The 25,883-nt window shown below is 37.5% G+C and overlaps 2 protein-coding genes across 2 annotated transcripts in view; both read left to right on the forward strand.

Annotated features, from left to right (window-relative positions):
* Positions 1 to 12,887, forward strand: part of kcnb2b (potassium voltage-gated channel subfamily B member 2b) — a 104,083-nt gene extending 91,196 nt beyond the window's left edge. Inside the window, exon 3 of the mRNA XM_056254134.1 lies at positions 10,283 to 12,887. Coding sequence (XP_056110109.1) covers positions 10,283 to 12,226 — 1,944 coding nt within the window. The 3' untranslated portion in view covers positions 12,227 to 12,887. The remainder of the gene's footprint in view (positions 1 to 10,282) is intronic.
* Positions 12,888 to 18,506: 5,619 nt separating this feature from the next.
* terf1 (telomeric repeat binding factor (NIMA-interacting) 1) lies at positions 18,507 to 25,658 on the forward strand. The gene is made up of 10 exons (XM_056254135.1): positions 18,507 to 18,700; positions 18,837 to 18,938; positions 19,604 to 19,728; positions 22,631 to 22,717; positions 22,795 to 22,944; positions 23,311 to 23,420; positions 23,692 to 23,730; positions 24,499 to 24,590; positions 25,088 to 25,158; positions 25,472 to 25,658. The coding sequence occupies exons 1-10, from the start codon at positions 18,526 to 18,528 to the stop codon at positions 25,631 to 25,633; spliced, it is 1,113 nt and encodes a 370-aa protein (XP_056110110.1). The 5' UTR covers positions 18,507 to 18,525; the 3' UTR covers positions 25,634 to 25,658.
* The last annotated feature ends 225 nt before the right edge of the window (positions 25,659 to 25,883 follow it).

Consider the following 25,883-nt stretch of genomic DNA (forward strand, 5'->3'; position numbering starts at 1 on the left):
TTTACAAGGGTATTTACTGGTGCATTCAAAGAATTGTCTCGCATTGAAGCTTAAGGCCAGATTGTTCTCTCTGAGCCTTTGACGAACGGTTTAAGAGAAGCTGTGTCAATAATATTGGCATCTGTCAAAGAGAGAAAGACAGACTTTGAAGAGAAGATGTCAAGCGTAAAGATACAGACTCAAGGTTTAGAACGAGACAATGCCAGCGGCGCTATGAATGGCTAGGTGAGTCAATGAGAGCTAATAGCTAGCACTTTCAGTCTGATTAGATTTACCCATTGGAAAGTCATTACACTAGAAGCCGTGGCTCCAGGGTTTCCCCTCAACCTTTTACAAGAGTGCATCAATTATACATGGCAGTCATTTATCAAATTGATTTTAAAAACGCGACGTTTTGTTTGCACTTCTGTCTTTTCCTTATGTCTCAAAAGCGATAAGTGATGTCTGTATTAGTGAATTTTAGATTAAGGGCCTCATCTAGAGGAAGATTCTGAGTGGTGATGAAATATTCACTAAAGCATGTCGAGACACATTATTGATCATATTAGGAATGGTTAAAGGAAGATGAAGAGGCTAAAGGTTGTCTTTATTAGCATCATTAATTAAAAACAGCCAGAGCATGACACACAAACGACTGAATTTAATCAAGAACATCGATGGATTCCTCTTTTATATTCAGGTACTCCACAGTGGGGTTGTTTGAATCTTGAAGTGGTCTAATTTGTAGACCAAGCATTCAGTGAAGCATATCTCCGCATCATGACCTGACTTTATTTTTCTGTGTTTTTTTTCTCTGCTTTATGGATCAGCAATCATTTCTCTTGAAGCTGAGATTGGCTTAGCTCCCAAAGCCCTTAAAACCTTGGAGCTTGTACTACCAAAATTTTTCATAGCCCAGTCAATAAAGTCTCCGAGGTCTCAACGCTGTGGAGATGAGCCTGGGACCGACCCGAGCAGAGCTGTCTGTAGCCAGTGCCAATCACATCACTCGTATTTGCCATGGCAGTCAAACACGTACTGACCTCCTGAAGCTCAGCAACATTAGCATTTGTTTCATTTTATTCGCCACATGTTAAACAGCCAAGATTCGTAGGGATAAATCAATGCTTATAAACTATAGTAACTTCAAAGGTTTGGAGCTGGTATGCCATGACTAGTATGATAAATAAGAAATGAACTGCATAAACAGAAAACGCTGGCCACAAAAACACCAAGCATTTCCATTCATGTATGGAACTGGAAGTATGGAAACTAATTCAATAATAATTCAAATTATTACAAAATATATTTCAATGCGTTTGCTTTCTACATATTGTTACCTATTAGAGACAATATTGTCAGTTACTTAATATTGTCTATTTTTGATCCAACAATGAAAACAGTTCTGAACGAACCCACAGCAGAATAATTATTGCTCATATGACTCAGCAACTCAGTAGTGGCATTTCTAAATGAATCAGTGTTTAGAACGAATCAGTTGAGTGAATGATTCACTGATAAATAACAAGATCTCCATTTGTAACAATACTGGCATAATACACGGTTCCAAATTTAGCAAGTCACTTTTTTGTTCCTGAATTAATCAGCGTTTTGAACCAAGCGAATAAATGATTCAATGAATCATTAAACAGTCACCTACTGGTGTATTGATGCAAGTTAAAAAGTCTTACCATTAATAATCAGACTAAGAGTATGTTTATACGACAACAATGTACTAAAAACAGAACAGGTTTTCCTTTGCGTTTTTTTGCGTACAGATGACAACATTGTCAAAACGATCCCCATTCACACAAATCTGCGAAAATGATAAAAAAGCTGTATTATGCATATCAGGCCAGTAGTTGGCGATGTCACTTTGTAAAGAAAAACTACGAGCCTATAGACTGAAGATGTACAGTAATACGCATGTGCATGATGCCACAAATTCATGTTTTTACAGTTTACACGGAGACGATAATGGTATCGTTTTCAAAAACATGCACTTTGAAACCCGTTTTCAAAAGTTTGCGTTTTCAGGCCCCCAAAACGTTGTTGTCGTGTAAGCGAAAGGGCAAAACGCATTAAAAAAAAATCCGGTTTTGGTTGAAAATGGTGTCGTATAAATAAACATTTACTGATGCAATGTAACATTTCAATGTAACTCTGTTGATCTTTTGTCTCTATGAAGGAAGTGTTTGAAAAGTGTTTGAAAACCACAATGAAAGTGTTTTTCACCTTTCCTCCCTGTTGGAACAGCAAGCACCATGTACCATACAGTACATTCCTCTGACTCTCTTAATAACAATATTTGAGTATCACATTGGGTGATCCTTCAGCATTTCCCCAGTCATAACGACAGGAATCGATCCCATACTTAAGAAATAACCCCATCTGTGCACGCGTATTGATGACGTGGGACAGCAAACTGTCCCACTTCAAGGTGCATCAAGCACGATTATGTACAAAGTGGCCGATCGATATGGCTTGGCAGAGCTTGCTCTTTGCAGTATCCATAATGTGATGTGTACTCAATCAATAACCTCTCTAGGTTGACAGAAAGACTGGTGTGGCCCAGGGCATTTTTCTTGCATGCCGTGTAGGTAAGAGCCAACCAGGCCGAGATAGGAAATTACACGGCTGTCCACCGTGACAGTTGGAAGATCGGAAGTTAGTGTCCCAGTGGACGTACAAATCCATAGGTCTGGATGGAAGAGGTGACAAGTGACTAAAACCTTGGGACCATAAAGCAAGAAGATGCTGCATGCTTTAGTGGGTTTGGCCAGATTTAAGTCTTTCATTCTTTTGCCAGCAGCCATATCACCCTGTAGCCCAAGACTGGTTGCCCAATGAAGCTAAGCAGGGCTGAGCCTGGTCAGTACCTGGATGGGAGACCTCCTGGGAAAACCAGGTTGCTGCTGGAAGAGGTGTTAGTGAGGCCAGCAGGGGGCGCTCACCCTGTGGTCTGTGTGGGTCCTAACGCCCCAGTATAGTGACAGGGACACTATACTATCAAAGAGCACCGTCCTTCAGATGAGACGTTAAACCGAGGTCCTGACTCTCTGTGGTCATTAAAAATCCCACAATGTCTTTCGAAAGAGTAGGGGTGTAACCCCGGCATCCTGGCCAAATTTGCCCAGTGGCCTCTGTCCATCATGGCCTCCTAATCATCCCCATATATATATACACTGATTGGCTTCATCACTCTGTCTCCTCTCCACCAGTAAGCTGGTGTGTGGTGGGCGTTCTAGCGCACTATGGCTTTCGTCGCATTATCCAAGTGGATGCTGCACATTGGTGGTGGTTGAGGAGATCCCCCCTTCCATGTGAAGCGCTTTGAGTGCCTAGAAAAGCGCTATATAAATGTAATGAATTATTATTATTATTATTATTTAAATGAAAAGATCTGGAATGGGGAAAGATAGGATGTTTAAAGATGCTTGCTCAACTCTCTTGGTTTGGCTGGATGTGGCAAGACCAAAGGCTCTTGAGCTTGTCTGAGCAGTCAGTGAGACTTATGTCCACATAAGCAGAAGTTGAAGTGGAATTTCTTTTATTTATTTGCTCTCCTCATTCACATTCCGATGACACAAACCGGTCTGAGAAATATTGGCCAGCCTGGGAATACATCCATAGCCCTTTGATTATTTGCTGCAGTCTTGGAAAACTCTTTGTGAATATGCCAGACATTTTGTCTCGCATACAGTGTTCAATATATATTTTCCATATTGATTTGTCACAGGAGTTTTACCCATATTTTGAATTACGCTTTGCATTATGTTGTGTTTCAGGGTTAAAGTAAACAAATAATGTCCTGGCAGAAAATTAACAGTACCTTTTCAGTTTTTCTATGATTTTTTTCTTACAATAATTATAGTGATAGTTTTTGTCCTTTGACCAATTTTTTCTTTAAATTTTGTAAATATTTCTTCATGTCATATTTGTGCATTTTAGTTTTAGTTCATTTTACTAAGACTAAAATTGTAAATATTAAAATAGTTTAATTTTGCAATTGTCAATAAAAATGCTACTTGACTTTAAAATTACTTTAAAATAGAATGGAAAATGTTTGAATATATAAAATGCCAGGTCTTTTTAGAGATTTTTTTCCCCCTTTTTGTTGCATTTGTCTTTGCACCACATGCTGGACAAAACATTTAATTTCAAAACTCAAAATTTTATAGATTTATTGGAAGCTGCTGGATGAGCTTTTGTTACAGTCAAAACAACTACAGGAAATGACATAACCGGACAAGCAGAAGCGGGCGACCTTGCAGACTTATTCCTGGGTCAGAATGAGAGGGCCTTTGGTCCTTCCAAAAGGATTATCCGAATGAACCCATGAAGCAGACATGGATGCACATCGTAATTTATCTCTTTAACAACTCCCACTTCATTTAAGTTAGTGGCCACTATAGGATTCACTGAAATAAGGTCAGACACTTTGGTCCGTATTCATTTGACCCCACTCTCTGTAAAGTTGCCTGTGGGTATGTGATTTTCAATGTGGCTCCAGCTGTTTGGGAAGAGCAAGCATGTGGCCGATTGATAGAAAGTGCTGGGGTGGGAGGATAAATAAAATGTATGACTTATAGTAGCTAAATGAATTTCACAACACATTGTGTACAGACAAGTAGCTACTGCACATGCCGTACAGATAAAGGACACATTGCTGTAATCTGGAACGGGATTGAAGTTGCTCAGGAGAGTAGAAGTGAGACTGCATTTCGTGTCCTTAGAACACCATGACTTCATACTTCTTCAGTAAATCCATGCTTGACTGATGGGACATGCTGCTAATAGGTTTCCACCGAGTGCTCATTATAATACTTCCTGAAGTACAAGCGCTCTTGCTTTACAAAATGTAGAACAGCGGGAGCTTTGTGGACTGAGATAAAAGGCATTAGCTAATTTCTTTGCCAGCTCTTTGGTCTTGAGCATGCCTTATATTATGGTTTAACCATGCATGCGGTCCATGTATGCATGTATAAAATAAAATAAAAATACAGAATTAGTCAATTACAGGCCAATCTCAAATCTACCTTTTCTGTCAAAGATACTAGAAAAGGCAGTATCCTCACAACTATGTTCCTTTTTAGAAAGAAATGGTATCTGCAAGGATTTTCAGTCAGGATTTAGACCGTACCATAGTACTGAGACAGCTCTCATCAGAGTCACAAATGATTTGCTCTTATCATCCGATCGTGGTTGTATCTCTCTATTAGTGTTACTCGATCTTAGTGCTGCATTTGATACCATTGACGGCAACATTCTTTTAAATAGACTTAAAAATGATGTTGGCATTAGTGGAATTGCATTAGCATGGTTTATATCATACTTATCTGACTGTTATCAGTTTGTAGCAGTAAATGAAGAGATGTCTTATCGATCAAAAGTTCAGTATGGCGTAGCAGGCGTACCACAAGGCTCAGTACTAGGACCGTTGCTGTTCACTCTGTACATGCTACCCTTAGGAGATATCATTAGGAAGCATGGCATTAGTTTTCACTGTTATGCTGATGATACTCAGCTCTATATTTCTTCCCGACCTGACGAAACTTACCAATTCACAAAATTAACGGAATACATAGCTGATATAAAAAACTGAATGACTAGTAATTTCCTACTACTTAATTCTGAAAAAAAACAGAGATTCTAAATATTGGACAAAAAACGTCCTCACATACTAACCTAGAATACTGTCTAACACTTGATGGCTGCTCTGTCAAGTCTTCGTCGTCGGTTAGGAACCTGGGTGTGCTCTTTGATACCAATCTTTCATTTGAAAGTCACATGTCTAGTATCTGTAAAACTGCATTTTTCCATCTGAAAAATATATCTAAATTACGTCATATGCTCTCAATGACAAATGCAGAACAGTTAGTTCATGCGTTCATGACATCAAGGCTAGATTATTGTAATGCTATTATGGGTGGTTGCCCTGCACGCTTAATAAACAAACTACAGCTGGTCCAAAACGCAGCAGCTCGAGTTCTTACCAGAACCAGGAAGTATGACCATATTAGCCCGGTTCTGTCAACACTGCATTGGCTCCCTATTAAACATCGTATACATTTTAAAATATTGCTGATTACTTACAAAGCCCTCAATGGTTTAGCTCCCAGTACTTGAGAGAGCTCTTAACGCATTATAGTACTTCATGTCTATTGCGATCTCAAAATTCCGCCCAGTTGATAATACCTAGAATATCAAAATCGACTGCTGGCGGTAGATCCTTTTCCTATTCAGCACCAAAACTTTGGAACAGTCTTCCTTCCCAGAATATTTTAAAACAAAATATTTTATACACTACTGTTCAAAAGCGCGGTGTGGGTCGTGAATTCTCAGAGAGTGAGCGCCTTCAATAAGATTGTTGTTTATTCAGCCTGTTGGTTTTGGTTGTTGCGTTCCAGAGAGTGAGTGCTCACACAGACTTGCACTATCGCCCTGTGTGCAGCCACGGCCATCTCCCTGTGCGCCTCATCACCAGAGAGAGCAAATTCCTAAAAGAGCTTACATGATCTGACCCTGCTTCTTTTTCAAGATGTCATTCAGATCGTGTGTTTCTGGATGCGGTGTTGCTTCCTCCTGGGCGCTGGCTCAAGGCGCCTCGCTGACAGATATATGTAGAGCTGCGGGCTGGGCGACACCTAAAGCCTAGTTCACACTACATGATTTTAAAACGTCGGGCTGAACTGTGCGGTTCACACTACATGACTTGCTCTCTGTGAAATCAGGAGTGTTCAAGTTGTTGAGCTAGTTCACACCACATGACACAACGTGATTGATCCGCAACAGGGGGTAACGCACAACACGAGTTGACAACAGCTCTGTCACCCAACGATTCTCTCTTGTCTACAAACCACGTTTTGTCACGGAAAATCACGCGATAAAACGAACCGGAAATGATGCGAAACAGCACGCGCGCCAATACCCAGCGAAGAAGAACACAACACGCGAACATGCCTTCCTCTGATTGGCTGTAGCTCATGACATCACGTGAGCTTGAGTCGCGCGACAGCTCTGGATATCCAGCATGCTAGATATTTTTCTGGGCTCGGCGACGCGTCTGCGAGGCGTCTGCGAGGCGTCTGCGAGCATCTTTGATGCGTTGTTGGCTCTTTCATACTAACAGATTGGCGAGCGTTCATCGCCCGCTAATCTCCCGCGATTTGCACGCGATAACACCCTGACCTGTCGGCGAGCTCAACGATTTGCAAATCGGGCTTAAATCGGGCTTAAAATCATGTAGTGTGAACTAGGCTTAACACGTTCGCTAGATTCTATAGCCTCCGTGTAGAGCCGGTATCTTCCAGTATACTCGCCCCCAGTGCGCGAAGGACCCGTTCTCAGTGTCGGCTTGCAACGCCAGATTTATAGTTTAGATCAATCTGGATGCGGATGAACAGATTGAGAGATTTAGGCTTTTATTCACATCAGATTTGGTAAGTGGAAGCTCAAGCATGCTTGATTGACGTGCGAGAACCAACGAGGTTCATTCTCGCGTTACATAGCACATTTGAGCTTCAATAAGAACCAATGAGGTTTGTTCTTGCACAGCATGCACGGCATCTGTTTATGTTTGCTGATCAATGTTTATATGTGAATAAAAGCCTAAATTCAACCTGTTGATCATATAAAGCGATTGAGTCTCTTCAGAAATATTTTACTAAACTGCTCAATTCATATGGATTAGTTTTACAATCTCTTTATGAAGCTACAAAATGGTAGTTGTGTGGACTGTCAATAGAGGGAGAGAAATCTCTCAAAATTAATTTCAAATATCGTCATTTGTGTTTCGAAGATAAAGATAAATGAAATTCTTACAGGTTTGGAATGAGAGTGAACCAACCTAGGGCTGTCAATAGAATAAAATAATCATTACTAATCTCATAATTCTCCGACCAGACTTTAGAAAGCAGACTGAAACAATAATATGAAACTCTGTAAATGGGTTTAAAAATATTGCATTAATTAACACATTTACTTTGACTACCCAGACCACCTAGCATCCCAAAAAACGATTTTAATATTTTAAATAGCTTTCGCTTTAGTACAGTGATTAAAGGTCAGTTATTTAATGTTGAACATGTTGTATATGTTCTCTTTTTAATGGGTCTTTATAGATACATTTAAGCAATGACTATGTTCATAGACATCTTCATATAATTTTACTAAAATTATAGACATACAAGTTTAAAATTACCTTAATGAAAACTTGCTATTGATTGCATTAGTGGCACGGTGGGCACAATTTCAGTGTAATCCTGACAGAATTCTTCAAAAGAAAGGAGATTGTTCACTCCTCTGACACGCCAAGGTCAAAGAAAGCTATGTAGCCTTCAGAATCACCCGAACTGCGCTAGAGATGATTGAGAGAACTCTCTCGTAATAAATATCAATCCTGCTCTCATTTATAAAAGGTTCTAAGCCTGCCATGGAATATTTGATTAATTAGCCCTAATACTCCTGGAGACCTTCTCTCGACCGCCATCAGAATAATAGTCACCTTTCATCTGCTGCAACAAAAAAGGTGTAACATTTTTTTTTAATTTAATTTACATTTAAACAATATTATTTATTATAATGTATATTAAATGTTTTTTTGTTATACTTCTGAAAATTAAAAAATATATTTATTAGTCTTTTTTCCCCCCAAATACCAGAGCAAGTCATTATTACTTGTGCATACTACATTGTTACTTGTCTTCTGCAGTTTCAAAGCTCTTCACTGCACTGGCTTGTGTAATAGAGTCATGGTTCACCACAGGAAATGGAGCATTAGCATGTGGTTTTACATTGGCCAGAAATCAATATTTGTAAAGGAAGATAAATTACATATGAGACACTTAAATAACTGATTTGCCATTTAGAATTATGCAAAAGGGGCCAGAAATTCTAGATGTTTTATTATAAATTACATCATTTTAATATGCTACTTGCTCTGAAGCTGAGCCCTGAGTTTATTTTGTTTGCGTATCATCGCAATCTTGCAAAACATCTGAAGATGCAGGAGATTACAAAGGAATACAAGATAAAGAACATTATCACAGTGCGTCAGGAGTCCATGTGACGAGTTACATATGACCAAATCCCTCTTTCACTGGATTGCCAGACTTTAAAGGAGAATAAAAAAAGCAATCATTGAGAGAACAAAGAATTGCCAAGACTGTCTTTGAAAAAGGCAAAAAGCGATACTTTTGTTTACTAGACTAGCATGGTAAGGCCATGATTTCACAAAGTTTGAGGACGGGTGACAAATGGTCCATGTTGAATGAACTACTCTCAGCAGATAGGGTATAGTGAGAGATACGTGGGTGAAGGGACGGCTGTTGTCTTCGACCTGCTCCTACTGGAAAAGCTCAGCCTGCAGTTGGTCAATATGGGCAGGAAGGTCTTCTCACGCTTGATCCTCCCACTCATTCATTTACTGAAGCCATTTACGGGCAGAGAGCTGTCTCACTTCATTCATGCCCATGTTTGCTATTCATAGCATGAGCTCGCTCATTCATTGAGGTCCATTTTAACACAGGTAATCAAAGAAAATGGGATGCTATTTTTGTGCCGGTTTTATTTATATCCTTATTTTTATGGTTTCCGGTCCCACCTACGGCACACAAACAGAACAAGCATGGAGACTGACTCTTATCACAGCAAAATGGTTTTTATATTATTAATTTTTTCAGAGCTATTCTAGGAACAGGGAAATTGGTCTTGATGCTTGAAATGCATAAAGCACACAAGAACAGGTATGCAAAAGAAAGTTTGGTGATTGCTTTTGAGGATGTAAAGGATGAATTCAAGGCAAATCATTTCACTATTTTTTAAACTTTAATTGGATTCTTGGTGCCAGCAATATTTAAATATCCTTAAATAAAAACAAATCAATTTTTAGTGGAAAATTAAATAGTATAGTGTAGATAATATAAATATAAATTGTCCTCTAAAAATGGATTTGTTATTATTTAAGGATTTAAATTAAATGAACCCTTAGAGAGAGAGAGAGAGAGAGAGAGAGAGAGAGAGAGAGAGAGAGAGAGAGAGAGAGAGAGAGAGAGAGAGAGAGAGAGAGAGAGAGAGAGAGAGAGAGAGAGAGAGAGAGAGAGAGAGAAGGGCTTTGTTTGTTTGTTTTTGCCTCTGTCGGTTGCATGAGCGAGTACACAATTTAACTAAACATATTCAACTCCACAAAATTTTTTGCTCTAAAGATTCATTGTACATTTTGCATAATGATCCAAGAATGTCAAACAAAATAAAAATTAAAAAATCATAATAACTTAAGCTTCTTTTTTTCTTTCTCTTGCAGATATTGGCCATCATATCCATTCTGTTCATCGTTCTTTCAACAGTTGCACTGTCCCTGAACACCTTGCCCGAACTCCAAGTGACAGACGAATTTGGCCAAGCCAATGACAATCCTCAACTCGCTCACGTTGAAGCCGTGTGTATCGCATGGTTTACAATGGAGTATCTCCTGCGCTTCCTGTCATCACCAAACAAGTGGAAATTCTTCAAAGGGCCACTAAATGTCATTGACTTGTTAGCTATATTACCCTACTATGTCACTATTTTTCTGACCGAGTCGAACAAAAGTGTGCTGCAGTTCCAGAACGTGAGGAGGGTGGTGCAGATATTCCGCATCATGAGAATATTGAGGATTCTGAAGTTGGCGAGACATTCGACAGGACTGCAGTCTCTTGGATTCACCCTCAGGCGCAGCTACAATGAGCTCGGCTTACTCATATTGTTCTTAGCCATGGGAATCATGATATTCTCAAGTTTGGTCTTCTTTGCAGAGAAGGATGAGGATGCAACCAAATTTACCAGCATCCCAGCTTCGTTTTGGTGGGCTACAATCACCATGACGACAGTGGGCTATGGAGATATTTACCCACAGACTCTGCTTGGCAAAATAGTTGGTGGACTTTGCTGCATTGCTGGAGTGCTGGTCATTGCCTTACCCATCCCTATTATTGTGAATAACTTCTCAGAGTTCTACAAGGAGCAGAAACGACAGGAGAAAGCCATCAAGAGAAGAGAGGCCTTAGAACGAGCTAAGAGGAACGGAAGCATTGTCTCAATGAACCTGAAAGATGCCTTTGCACGAAGCATGGAGTTAATGGACGTTGCCGTGGACAAAAATGACGATAAACAGCCAATGGACAACCACCTTTCTCCGAGCCGGTGGGATATTCCACAGCGCACATCCTCGGATACCAGCCTCAGATCCTTTGACAAGAAGTTTCCTGACAGCGGCCAACACGGGTCACGGGAATACGTCACGGGAACTCCTAGTCCACAGCATCTGAACGTTCAGAAACTGGAGGAAATGTATAACCAGATGACAAAGACACAGTCCTTCTCGGATCTCAGCACAACCAACAGCACACAACCTGTGGCCGTGTCAAAGCATGAGGTAGAGTTGGAGATGAAGGAAGTCCCGACTGCCAATGAGGGGCAACCCAAGGAAAGAGCCATCACGGAGGTCAGAAGCATATCGAGCGTTGACAGCTTTGCAAGCTGCACTGCTGAATTTGGACAGGGTGAGAAGGCATCCACCCCTTCTAATACAGCAGAGCAAATTCAGCAAAGGCAACCGAAAGTACCTCTGAATATTCAACTCGGCCAGCTGACCCCCTCTGAAATAAGTCCCGTGGAGAACTCTGGGACTGTCAACCGAGACACTGACCTGCAACCAGATGGTGAGAACTTCAACGAGATTGTAGAGAACATCAGAAGCTCCATTCGTGGCACGAATCCAATGAAGACAAAGGGCCTCAAAGTCAACTTCATTGAAACGCCAGAGGATGCTCCTCTGACACCGCCTAACACTTCTTCTCCACAGGATGTCAACAACAGTCTTCTGGAAGATGACTCCCCGGAGGGAGAGTGCTCTCCTCTCTGTTCGGATTCGGAGACGCTGGGTAGTATCCCAATAAAAGGCTTGGTTCTTTCTCCGAAGATGCTGGCCGGCAGATACCATCCGGGTGAGACGGCACTGCTTCTGGGGAACCTGGAGGAACAGGAGTACCATGAGGAACAGAACCAAATGGAAGTGGCTTCCGCAGCCATCTCCTCACCCAAACTAGCAGCACAGAACTGCACTGTCGGTGTAGTCAGTGGTAATGAGGAGGAAAAGCCAGACTCCAACCAAACTGAACACAAGATGGAGAACCACATGTTTACGCCCGAGATCCATCTAATGCCAGGGGATGGCAATCACTCGCCATCTTGCGAAACCGGTATGTGACTGTGGCCTGACATTTGGACAGAATGGAGCGCACTGGGGGAGAAAAGGCACGCAGATGTGGTCTGAAAGATATTTTTGCATGGCATGAAAAGTCCCTTGTAATTGTGTTATTGTCAATAGCGCAAACGAGACTGCAGTTCTTGCAGATGAGACCTGGAGAATGTGGGTGCAAACTAGAGGCTTGTTTAGAATGTATTTACCAAACAATGAGGACATCGTTGACCTACCTGTACATTTTACCTTTTCACTTGTTTTATCATTTTATAGAGACAGTCAGAACATGAGCATGCATATTAACAAAGCTGTTTTACGGTGCTTAGTTTGCTGAGAGCACTCCACGGTAAATATAGAGACTACAGCAATGAAAATGCACAGAGGGCAAAGTAGATATCAAAAGGGTTTTTTTGTTAGCCTTTTTTCTGTTTTAAAGAGGGAATTTTTCATCAAAGACTGTGAAAAGTGAGCTGCAAAGTAGCGACGTATTGAAACATATCATGACTTTCTTTAGAAAAGCAATGTGTACCTAATGCAGATGTGTTTTGTGTTACGATTTAGGAATGGTCTATAATATCACATATTTATTTGGGGATTTTATTTTATTCATTTTATTATTTTTGGTTTGGTACTCAAATTAGCAGCATCAAAATCTTGATTTAATGACCAGATGGATTGCTCCACCTTTTTTTTTTTTTTTTTTTATATTAAAGTTGCATATAGTTGCCAAATGAGAATAGCAATCAGATAATATACAGTAGATGAAAATGCAAATTATTTATTGACTTTTATGTATCGCGATCGCTTCTCAAAAAAAAACAAGCTTAATAACCTGCTTTTAAGTTCAAACATGCATCATACAAACACATGGTTACAGCAGGTATGTATGTCTTAACTTATATTTACATACTCAAATATACCATAGCACAGCAAACAGTTGATTTAAATACAATTAGTCAATGATCAAATCATTAAAACCTGTGGTCATTCTGGTCATTAAAACCTACAAATATTGTTCACACATTTCCCTTTTAAAACTAAAAACCTCTTGGTTTATCAAAAGGACCAAAACCCAAACAATGTTTTGATTTACACAGACATCAAAGTTATTCTTTTTTTCTATTTGACAAGAGTACAGTAGTGTAAACGGCACTACAGTTAATTTTTCACATGAGTTGTTTCATTATTATTCATATTTCACCACATCTGTATCATTCAGATGCCTAACCTTTGAGTCATTTCTTAACAGAAACTCACATTTGTCCAGTTTGACTAAGTATTGAAGAATATTTATTTCTCTTTTGAGTTAGGCCTATGTATTATCATCTGGCCAAGTTTTTTTTTTTTTTTTTTTATTCCTGTCACCTGAGAAAATATTAATTTTATGTTGCCTTTATTTCAAGATTGCTGGAAGTATATGTATATTACTTGCTTTGGCATGGCGGTTGGCTGATTGTTCAAAATGTACATTGTTTTTGGAGAAATCTGAATGGGCCGAATGAAGATTGTGAAAAGACCAGGAGGAGGAACTCAAGACTTCAGCTGGCTCTCGCGGTTACCCTATAGTGGAAAGTGCAATACAGCATACTGCAATCTATGCAGGCCAAGAATTGTGGCACTTTATTTACAGTCTAATGGATTTGTAAGTGTACAGGCAGAGACTTCAATTGTATTTTTCAGATGATATATCTTTAATATTTAAAATATCAGTGTTACCACTCAAAAAAGATTTGACGTTTTACAAAAACACTGCGTGGCTGTCAGAATCACTCCGGTTATATACTCTTCAAACAAGATTCTCTTGACAAAATCGACCAGGAGGGTCTTTTATAAATGTCTACAAACAGGTTCATTTGAAATATGAAAAACAAACTTGTGAAATTATTTAATGGGCTCATGAAAAGTATTTTATGTTTTATTAATTAACGCTGACAGTGGTTCTATTTTTTCTAAACCAAAATTCTGCACGACCACAATTTCCTGCCATATGGTGGTTTAAATGACACGTGCCTGTTCATAAACATTTATGAGAAGGCTACAAATAAGTTGGCTTTGTTCATATAGCACTGTACAGAAAATTATACTTTTTATAGGGGGAAAAAATCAGGTCTTTAAGTAATAGATATGCGTAATATTAAGTTCTCAGGTTTTCTACGACACTAATCTTCTAATATGGTGGATGTCTATACGTTTTCCTCATTTAAAGAAAGCATCGGCTTGTTTATTTTGTTGTCGTTGTTTTTAAAAAGAATGTCATCACATGCCTGTTTTGGTTTTGACAGACTGTTGAATAATGGCCCATCTCATGCATTCCCACAGGACGGTCAGCTTCCCTGCTGTGCTTTATATGCCTCATATACAATGGCCCCCAAAAATATTTGGACAAAATGTATGATATTTTTAACAAAATATCAAATGAAGTGGCATTTATTTTAAAGATATATAGCACAAGCACACTTTTAAAGCAAAACGTTTTACAAAAAGACGTGTTAGGTTTCAAAATTGGGACACTTTCTGGTTGTCAAATGTTGACGTACAGTGTATACTAGAAGGAAAAATGTACTCAAAAATGACTCAATCACTTTGAAAAATCAAGAAAAGTTGAGAAGAGCAGCATGCAAATGCTACTTGGTGTGATATTTTGTATCAAATGCAATGACATTCAGTGTCCAAATATTATGTGGAGATAATTATCGAGGGTACGATAAATGAAGTTTTGTTACCAGTTTTGTGCCTGCCTGTAGGCACCTCTGTTATGATAAATGAATGGAATTTGTTTTCAGAGCAAGATATTTTTTCAGCATGTTAAATCTTCTACAATTTCCTCAGTACAGTATACACATCAACAACTGTTTAAAAGGAATAGTTCAACAAAAAAAAAAAACCCAGAAAATTCTGTCATTTATTCACCCCCATGTCTTTCCAAACGTGTATTACTTCATTTCATCTGCGGAACATAGAAGATATTTTGGCCTAACAATGAAAGTAAATTGGGTTCAGTGTTGTTTTGGACCTTCATTATATAGACAAAAACAGTTGAAACATTCTTCAAAATATCTTCTCTTGTGTTCCACAGAGAGCGAGAAAACATGAGAATGAGTAAATGAAGACACTTTCCTTTTTCTTTTCTTTTTTGGATGAACTATCCCTTTAAAGATATTGGATACCATAAACACAAGCATAGCATATAAGCTTGCATATGCTCAGAAATTCAATTTCAGAGCCTTGATCATTTGAACATTTATCTTGTGAGACATTTATCCCAAATGAGTGGGGCTCAAAGTCAGTACTGTTAAACTTTTGTTTTCTTCATAACTCAAACACCAGGCAATCACCTGCTTTTTTACCTGTAGCATGTCATCATATGACTATAGAAGCATCTCCCATGAGCCTTTATGGGAGCAGTAGATGCAAAGGGATTTGTGTCTGTGTGACTTTGCTCATGTGTAAAGGGTAAAATGAACTCTAACAGCTGATGGACTGTGAACAAGCATGTTTCTCATTACATGATCATGTGTGATATATTGTCTTGGCAAGCGAGTGTTTTCGTTTATTTTTTGTTTGTTTGTTTGAAAGCGAGGTTAAATATGAATGTGTCATCCATGTGTCATAGCCTGTTCTCCCATACATAATTGCTACATTGTATTTCTTCCTCTCACTGCCTCTTTTCTGTTTTTTGTTTGTTTAAATGTTTTCTTGTATCTCAATGTCCGTAGACACCTTTACACTGCAGACTGTTTCTGCACATATCAGCATCTTTGAATGCATGTAGTAGTCTGTACAATTATGTGATCACAGAACACTTTGTCATGGTACATGTATGTCAACATTTCTGTAAAATAAACCGCATTGTCTATGTTAAGTCTACTAGCATATGCAGGATATCAAATAAATGTGTAAATAACTCACTTGTGTTCTGCACCTTCCATGTCCTGTCTTTATTCAAGCCTTTTCCTCTTCATAGTACAGAACTGCAAATATATGCATAAAATTGCAAAAATGACATAACTTAACATGTAAAACAGGAAGATTTTCAAATCGTTGTGGTATGCATGAAAAAAAATGATCAGTTTCCACAAAACTATTAAGCATCACAATAGTTTTCAACATTGATAATAATAAGAAATGTTTCTTGAGCACCAAATCAGCATATTAGAATTATTTCTGAAGGATCATGTGACACTGAAGACTGAAGTAATGATGCTGAAAATTCAGATTTGCCATCATCACAGGAATAAATGACATTTTTAAATATATTAAAATAGAAAACAGTTAATAATAATTCACAACATTAAATCATTACTGTATTTTTGATCAAATAAATGCAGCTTTGGTGAGCATAAGAAACTTAATTTAAAAATATCTTATTAATAATTATAAGATAAAAAGATCTTACCGACAGCAAACTTTTGAACAGAACTGTGCTCTTCAGATGCCCCCTCATTCCTTGCTCTTGGGTGTATTTTCTGTAGGATGTAGGAACAACAAAAGACAATAAACATGTTTACATGACTGACATGTAATCGAAAGTAATTTCTTGCGAGGTTTCACGGCCTGAGACAAAAGCAGGTACATTTTTCTTGTTTAATAACTTTGTCAATCCAAAATTAATAGAAAATAGGTGGTATCATGAATGACAAACTTGTCATATTAAGATCAAATACGGCTTATATTCCACCCGCTTGCTCAAGGGTGCTTTTCCTGTGGGGTATATAGGAGGAAAAGTGTAGATTTTTGCTATATAAATACTATAAATATTTATTAAATAGAAAATGATTTAGTCGTAATATAATTCACATGTTCTAAAAACATCATTTCGGCCTTAAAGTATTTTTGAAGCAATGTTAGAAGTTTTGAAGCAATATTACACAGAGTAATTTGCTTTTGTGCAAATTTGTATTCTAAGGCTTTTATTAAAAATGTAACGATATCTGGCATACAGCAGTTATAGAAGTGAATTCCACACACAGCTGAACTGCTTTAGTCATCTAATGCCAGGGTTCAAGATAGCAAGCAACGTGTGCATGGGGTTGAACTAGTCTGACACCTAGTGTTGGTTTATTTGCTACACAGATTTTTCTTTCAGAGAGTAAAGGTGAATGAAATATATTATTTATAAATACTTAGGAGTGAAGGGAATGACTTAGTAGATCATTTTAACTGCACATTTGATGTTAATGTTTTCTTCCTACAGCACTGTCACTCAATTAATTAAAGGATTTTAAAAATTGATAAGTCATTAAAGGGATAGTTCACCCAAAAATGAACATTCTGTCATCATTTACTCACCCATGTTGTTCAAAACCTGTACGAGTTTCATTCTTCTGTTGAACACAAAAGAAGTTATTTTAAAGAATGTTGGTAACCAGACAGTTGACAGTAGCCATTTAATGCCATAGTTTTTTGGGGGGGTTTTCTACTATGGCAGTCAATGGCTATCGTCAACTGTCTGGTTACCAACATTTTTAAAAATATCTTCTTTAGTGTCCAACAGAAGAAAGAAACTCATACCTGTTTAGAACAATTTGAGGGGGATTAAATGATGACAGAATATTCATTTTTGGGTGAACAATCCCTTCTTATTTTGATTTAGTTTAAATATTTGTACAGTATATAAATTAATAGAGTTGTACTCAGGTACATATATGCACACTTTGAGTTCTAGCAATGGGAATGATTATGTTGTCATTTAAAGAAATATAATTTTATTAATTACTGATTGATTATTTACACAAGGATAAGACAATTAACATGATAGACATTATTGTATTTATATAATTAACACCCTTATATACTTAATAAGATAAGTAGCCAAACCAGGCCAAACAGTGAGCAATGTTAACTTGCATGATGCTCAATTCTTATAAAAAGTTGATAATACCAGTTTCTGTAATTTTATCAAAAAGGATGTAATATTTTAGATTCAGACAAACCAGCAACCACAACACATCACAGTCACAGAATTCATCACATACATTGCTAATAGGCTACTTACTGTTATTGCTATTTTTCCTAACAAAATGATGATGCTTTGTTTCATGGTGGAAGACAGTTAGTGAATGGACCTAACTGGGGACACGGAAAAAAATCAGACCAAAGCAAAGTGCTATAAAATTCACAATAGTGTTAATTTAGTTGTGATATTGTGAGAAAAGAAAGCTGTTGTTCAATACCCAAGTCAAAAAGTCGCTATTGTTGTTTCTTCCGCGCCGGCAGGGGACGCTGTGGCCAGAGCTTCTCATAAACTCCGCCCGCACAACAGTTGGCGGGAATGTTTGTTATTTTGGTTATTTTTTTGCATAAACATGGATACGGAGTGCGCGTCTCATGAGATCTCAAGCTCAACTGAAAAAACGAATGTAGTTGAAGTCGAAAGTGTTGTTCAATCATGGATGGTCGACTATTATTTCGCGACACTATGTCGGCACTTCAAGGCAAGATCTGGACCGGAGTTTCATAAAGCTTTAAAAATATTTGAAGGTAAGAAAATGTTGTTGTTTTTTATTCCCCTAAGGAATTCCGATAGTTAATGCTAGGTGCGTTCATTGCTTAACTTACTTGTATTATAAATGTCATTAATATTGCATTCTCATATATTGTATTGTGTTTTCCTCAGCTTTGGTGGATGAGCTCGAGTCATGTTCCCACAGGTCAGGTCCTCCCTCTCAGAGAACGATCTGCTGCCTCCTTGCCAGAGTGATAGATGGGGAACAACTGGGTAATGCAACTATATAATTAGCAATGTATGTGGCAGCAAAACATTAAACTTTGGTTTAAATGTTTTCTATACAAGAAATATACTGGGCTTCACAGTCATTTGCAATAATACCACGAAATTATACTGCTGTGAATGTGATATAACTCCAAAATGCAGGGTTCTCAGTTTTTGTCACTCAAAATTTGAATGATTTTATTATAATCCTTTTTGTCTAGAGCAGGATTTTTCTATCATTTAGATGCCACGGATCCTCAAATATGTTCAACCCCCATTCTAAATATTTTTAAAGGCTGCTTTTCATTTCATTTTCATGTATAAAGGCCCGATTTATACTGTGAGAAAGTGTTTATATATAGCCTATATGTGTGTGTGTGTGTGTGTAAACAAAATTTGAAACATATTTAGTTCCTAATGCATTACTTTTTTCTATTCACTATAGTTCTTTACTATTTGATGTATTATTTATTTGAATCAAATTTATATTGCTTTTAATAAATTTTCACACAAATATATGCGCATATATGATAAAGAAAATGTATTAAAAATATAGGCTAAATTTGACCGTTTATGTTTTCCAAATATAAAAAAAAAGTAAATGAAAGATTCAAGTGCGCTGGTCTGAAACTTTCACACTTACCCATCATGTGTTGTGTTGTGTTTTTAAGATGTCCATTATGATCGCTTTACTCAAATCACTCCCTTGATGTCAGCGCTGCCGATTTGGGAGTCATTAAAGGAAGCGTCCGATACAGATTTACACGCTAAGATCAAAACGCTACTGATTGTCCAGGTACGTATGCTTAAGAGAGTTGTTTAACATTGTAGGGTTTTAATAGGTTTAAAGTCAGCATGAAACAGAAGTTTTGATTTGTCTTTTCTTCCCTATTGGGACATATACAGTATATAAGAGTGGGACATCTTCTTGAACAAGAAAAATGTAAGGCGGGACTTGATTTTGTTCATCAGGAATTGATTGGATTTATATGTTATAAATGATGTTCGTGGATAAATCCTTTATAATTAATAATATTATATAAATAGGTCGACCGATGATGGATTTTACCACTAACGATAACTAGGTTGGACCATGCTGGCCGATAACCGATTAATCAACCGATAGTTTTTAAAATGGACACTGAATAAAAACAGATACAACACATTAAATAGTGTTAAACTTTATTATGAAAAAAAAAAAAAAAAGAAACGTATTAATAAATATTAATATATAAATTATACCTTGATCATTAATGTTAGTTCATAGTGCATTAACTAATGTTAAGAGATAAAACTTTTTTAAAAAACAAGGAAATCCCAAATTCTAATACCATAGTGTGTGGGATTTCCTTTTTTTTTTTATATATATTTGACCTGACTTATTTGGTCTATTCTCCCACACACCTATCACCTGCAGGTGTGCGAGGGTGAATGCTAAGAGTTCAAACTTTAAAATGTAAAAAATGTATTAGTAAATGTTGAAATTAATGATGAACAATACTTTTTATTAACCTTAGTTAGTTACAAATGAGCTCTTAATTGAAAAGTGATACCATTTCATATAAATCCAAACTACGGGATAAATATCTATGCAAAGGCCATAGCATTGAAAACAGATACACATGTATATTGTATGTATATGCTTTTTAGAACACTTGATTATATAATCAAAATATTTATTACAGTGACAAAAAAAAATATCTGATTTGTTTGTTTGTGTGTGTGTGTGTGTGAACTGTGTGTATATATGTGTATATATATATATATATATATAAAATCTCCACCTTGCTTGTGTTTGCTCAAACTTACCTGGGTAGCAAGCAACTGAAACCACCTTCAAACTATATAAATTCTAAGGCATATTTGTATGATTCGCTTGCATTGATATTCAGATATTTTCTTTTTGCTGCCTTCTCAAACTTGTCCTGCAGCAGTTTATTCCTGCTTGCTTTGTAAATGCATTTCATTTCATTATATTTTTTTCATAGTGATCTCTTAAAGGGATACTCCACCGTTTTTTCATATTAAACTATGTTATTCTCTTATCTAAGACGAGTTGATGCATACCTCTCTCGTCTCAGTGCGTGCACTGAATCGCTCTGTCGGGCGGAGAACTTTGAGAGCAGTTAGCTTAGCCCCATTCATTGTATATGGGCCAAACAGAGATGAAGTTAGAAGCGACCAAACACATCCACGTTTTCTCTATTTAAATATAGTTACAAGAGTAGTTACACGACCAAGTATGGTGACTCTAAATAAAATGTGGCGCTTTTTATAAGCGGGTAAAATGGATAACTATAATGTATGGCGGAATAGCACTTATTGGGAGCACTTCGACTCGGCGCTGTAATACCTTCACTCGTGAAAAGTCCTCTCCCCCTCTCCCTCTCCCTGATACTTCGTCACTCTGCACAAAAAACTACTACTACTGCAGGCGTGCAGGTCACGTTGGTTCTATTGACGGAGAGGGAGAGGGGGAGAGGACTTTTCACGAGTGAAGATATTACAGCGCCGAGTCGAAGTGCTCCCAATAAGTGCTATTCCGCCATACATTATAGTTATCCATTTTACCCGCTTATAAAAAGCGCCACATTTTATTTAGAGTCACCATACTTGGTCGTGTAACTACTCGTGTAACTATATTTAAATAGAGAAAATGTGGATGTGTTTGGTCGCTTCTAACTACATCTCTGTTTGGCCCATATACAATGAATAGGGCTAAGCTAACTGCTCTCAAAGTTCTCCGCCCGACAGAGCGATTCAGTGCACGCACTGAGACGAGAGAGGTATGCATCAACTCGTCTTAGATAAGAGAATAACATAGTTTAATATGAAAAAACGGTGGAGTATCCCTTTAAGGTCCTTGCACACTGAGTCCGAAATTTTCGCACGTTAAAAAATACATACGACCTCATGTTATTTTAATCACGCTTACACACTGCCTCCGAAACTTTCGTCCGTCATAAAAAAATTAGGATCGGGTTCGATTTTCTGCGTTTTTCGCATCCGTAGCAAGCATTTTGATAGGTCTTTTGACAATTCAGAGCTACCGAATGACGAATATGAAAAAATGCATAAGAAAATTTTGGACTCAGTGTGCAAGGACCTTTAATCTTCAGCAAAGAAGTGAACCAAACTGACGCTCTCCATGTTCCGTGTGATTGGCTGTTTGCCGCACGTGTCACACTTTCAGGTGTACGCGCCTCAATGTTAATCGCAAACTCTGGATTTCACAGAGAATGTTTATACTGAGCACGTGTTGTGAGCCCGTTGAACCTGATCTAAACCAGGTTAGATTTATATGGATTTGTCAACTCTGAAACTCAGAGTTTGTTCAACTAGCCTCATGTAACAGGCATCCGCTCTGTGCATGCGCAGTCTCACGTTTAAAAACAAACACCAGAAGTGTCTGTGATCTTTTTTATTTTGACTGTAGAGGCCGCTCGCATACTGTATATTAACAGTGGTTTCTCAGCCACTACAGCAACCTGGAAAAATCTGTGCTGGTTTTTGCCGATAACCTATTGTTCCAGCAATTGGTTTATCGGTGCAGATTAATTGGCAAAACCGATCAATCGGTCGATCTCTAATAATTAACACGTCACTAACAAATCTTTTTTTTTTTCAAAATATTGCAATTTTGATTTCACAGTGCCTTGAAGTAATAAAAATGTAACAGTATTTTTATTGTGTCCAAGTCTGTCGCTGTGTGTGTGAAGAAAGGGAATTCAAAGTTGGCGAAGGAAACCCTGCAGTGGCTGGAAAAAGAGACTGAAATACCTGAGGTGTGCATTTACCTGTTACAGTTTAACATGCTTTTCTTACAAAGCAGCAAATTAACATCAATTTGTGTGTGTCTTAGAAACTACAAGGAAAGCTTACCGCCATTGTGAGTAAGAAAGATGCATTTGATCCGCTTCTGATGAACCTCACTTTCAACCAGCTGTTGGAGAACATTGACATGTTCCTCGACGCATTCAGCCTGGAAAGTCCCTCCGTTTTCTTACTCGAAGTATGAGGCCTTTTTTGTTTTACATACAAAAATCTGATCCATGACAAACTGTCGGATTTGTGTGCTACATCCTGTGGGAAAGAGAATCCCAGTGCTAATGGGCTTCATTGACTGTGGTTTCAATGTGGTTACCGTACTGCCGTAATTTGCCTAATGATCTCTTAGAATTGCATTGTTTTTATGGGGTTACTGAAATGTTGCTGTTAGCTTCACCCTCAATAACCACCTAAGAAAAGTAAAGGCAACACATTGAATATGCAGTCATGTTGCCGCTAATGGGTTACTTTGACTGTGATTTATTGACCGTGTATTTGCTGCTTATTACAAGAAATGTACATTTTCATCACCGTTATATGTGTGTTTTAGGCAGCATCAAAAGTAGTTGAAGCACGTCATGAGAGATCAGAGAAAACGTTATCTGAACAGGACAGAAGCGAGAGGATGCCATCCAGCCCAGAGTCAATTAAAACAGAAGAGTAAAATCCTCTTTCTCATCTACAACATTTTTAAACTGCAGATATCTTTGATTAGAATAAAATAACATTTTATTTATTGTGTAAATATAAAATAAAATTGTCTAAAATAACATTTTATTTAGGTCATTTATATATATATAAACCTTTTTGTTCTAAAGTCAAATCTGTAATTGTAGAGACTTTTGTGGATTTTTTTATTTAATGTGCATTGCAACTGAAAATGTATGTTTAGTTATTGCTTTATTTATTTGGTGCTGCTGTTTCCATACAGAGATGAGGCACAGGTGGATCAACTGGTGCTAAATATGAGGTGAGGGCCTTGAAAGTTATTTCTACAGCTACATTCGTTGTTACAATATATGAATTTTTAAAGGCCCGTTCACACAAAGAATGATAATAATAATGATAAACATAGATACATTTTTCTAAATATAAAAGAATTGCAGATTCCACACCACAACTGTAACGAAAACGGAACAGAGAAACAATATTGTTGGAATCACTTTCAGAACAATGCCTTCCAGCTTATGAACGATAAAAGTATTGACAGCCAATCAGAATGCTTTCTGCTTTAAAGAGCTCGAGCATGTAAAGCGGCAGACGACAAAACTGCAGAGCCCTTGATATAAACTCTTATCATCCGCTCGTGTGGACGCTAATATAGTAATAGTTACGGTTATATTTATAGTTATCGGTCTTGGTGTGAATGGGTCTTAAGAGTCATTATACTGACTAACACTTGCTATTGATTAATCGACTGATCAAGGTTATTGAATCTAATCACATTTATTTGAGATAACCGCAATGGTTGTCAATTTGAAATTTTCACGTTTTGTCATCCAAATGAGTGAAATTACACAGCATTTAAGTAAATTATATAGGCCTATCATTATGTATGAATTGTGTCATTATGTGTATTATTTGTATGACTACCGTAATCATCAATAAGTGGAGCTGGCATGTGATCTCACCTTATTTTTTATCACTCATACCAACTTGTAGTTGCTTTTATACTAATTGCTTTAATAATTGAAAACAAATTAAAAACATAAAATTAACAATTCTGTATGCGTCACAGACCCAAAAGGAAACTTCTTTCCAAACAAACTCATGACCCGTGGAAACCAGACACTGCTAAGAAAGAGCGACCCAAGAGAACCTCCATTTGCAGTAAGTTCTCAACCAATGGATTTTTTTGTGGTTTGATATTGTTTTACTGAATAATTTTGTACGTCTGTATGTTGTTAAAGGGTTAGTTCCCCCAAAAATGTAATTTCTGTCATTAATTGAACGACATGAGGGTGAGTAGTTAATGACAGAGATTTAATTTTGGGGTGAACTAGGCTAACCCTTTAAAGGAGTATTGACAAAGTTTGCTCGCTCTCATAGTGTTCCAAACCTGTTATTTTTCCATGAGAAAATACATACTGTAGATCTTTTCAATGCGGAAGTTCATATTCACCATTTTCACAGATGATTGTATGTTCTGGTCTTTATAACATCAAAAAGCATTGGTTTAAGTGTCCTAAAACATCATTATTATTTACAAATGCGCATTTCTTCAAACTTCTCTTTTTGTGTTCCGTAGAAATAACATCATGGGTTTGGAACAACTCATTCCATTTATAAATCTCTAACATTAATACATTCTTATTTTATCCATACAGAGGTTTCTAGGAGAAGTAGTAGCCCTTCGGAATTACAAAGCGATGTTAGTGTGACAAGCAAAACCAGGAGGGTGAGTTACTCTAAAAGTGGTGTGTGTGTGTGTGGTTATATTATAATTTATTGCATGATGCAGATATTCATACAACAAATTATTCAGTGGGCATTGAATTTTTTTTTTTTTTTTTTTTTTACTGGAGCTTTCTGGCAACAAAAAAAAAAAAAAAAAACTGGCGGGGAAAGAGTTAAGGTTAGGTACTTGTGATGAGGGTAAGGGGCTAGAGATCATACCAATGAATGGCCTAACATAGATAGTCTTACAAACGTGTGTGTGTACAGCACAAGCATATGAACATTTAAACAGCATCAATGTTTGTGTGTTTCAGAAGTGGACTGCGATAGATGATCGGATGCTGAAAGCAGGTGTGAAGAAACATGGGGAAGGCAACTGGAGCAGGATCCTGAATGACTTTGAGTTTAACAACCGCACTGGTGTTAATCTTAAGGACAGATGGAGAACCCTGAAGAGTAAGGGAGAGGACTTCTGAGCTGCTGCTGCTGCTTTTTTTTTTATTATTTATGACCTTTTAGACTTTAAGGTTTTATTATTTAAGCTGTGCTGATTTCAAAATCCGCAGTGCCTTTTTCTTTTTTCTTTTCTTTTTTTGGTTAATTAAAAGTTCAAAAATACTATTTGGCAGAACAGTGTTGATGATGAATAGTATAATAACGTTCAAAGTGTTCTGTTCTGTTCTGTTCTGTTGCTGTTTGCTTATACTGCAAGGCCAACATTTGTCC

Source organism: Rhinichthys klamathensis, unplaced genomic scaffold (genome assembly GCF_029890125.1).
Source record: "Rhinichthys klamathensis goyatoka isolate OS25496 unplaced genomic scaffold, OSU_Roscu_1.1 h1tg000110l_1, whole genome shotgun sequence".
Lineage (NCBI taxonomy): Eukaryota > Metazoa > Chordata > Actinopteri > Cypriniformes > Leuciscidae > Rhinichthys > Rhinichthys klamathensis.

Bases quoted from the DNA above. Each gene is read 5' to 3' on its own strand.
- terf1 (XM_056254135.1), top strand. From the start codon at position 18,526: ATGGATACGGAGTGCGCGTCTCATGAGATCTCAAGCTCAACTGAAAAA. The intron at 23,421-23,691 runs GTAAAATCCTCT...GTTTCCATACAG, and splicing joins GAGTCAATTAAAACAGAAGA to AGATGAGGCACAGGTGGATC. The intron at 23,731-24,498 runs GTGAGGGCCTTG...TATGCGTCACAG, and splicing joins CAACTGGTGCTAAATATGAG to ACCCAAAAGGAAACTTCTTT.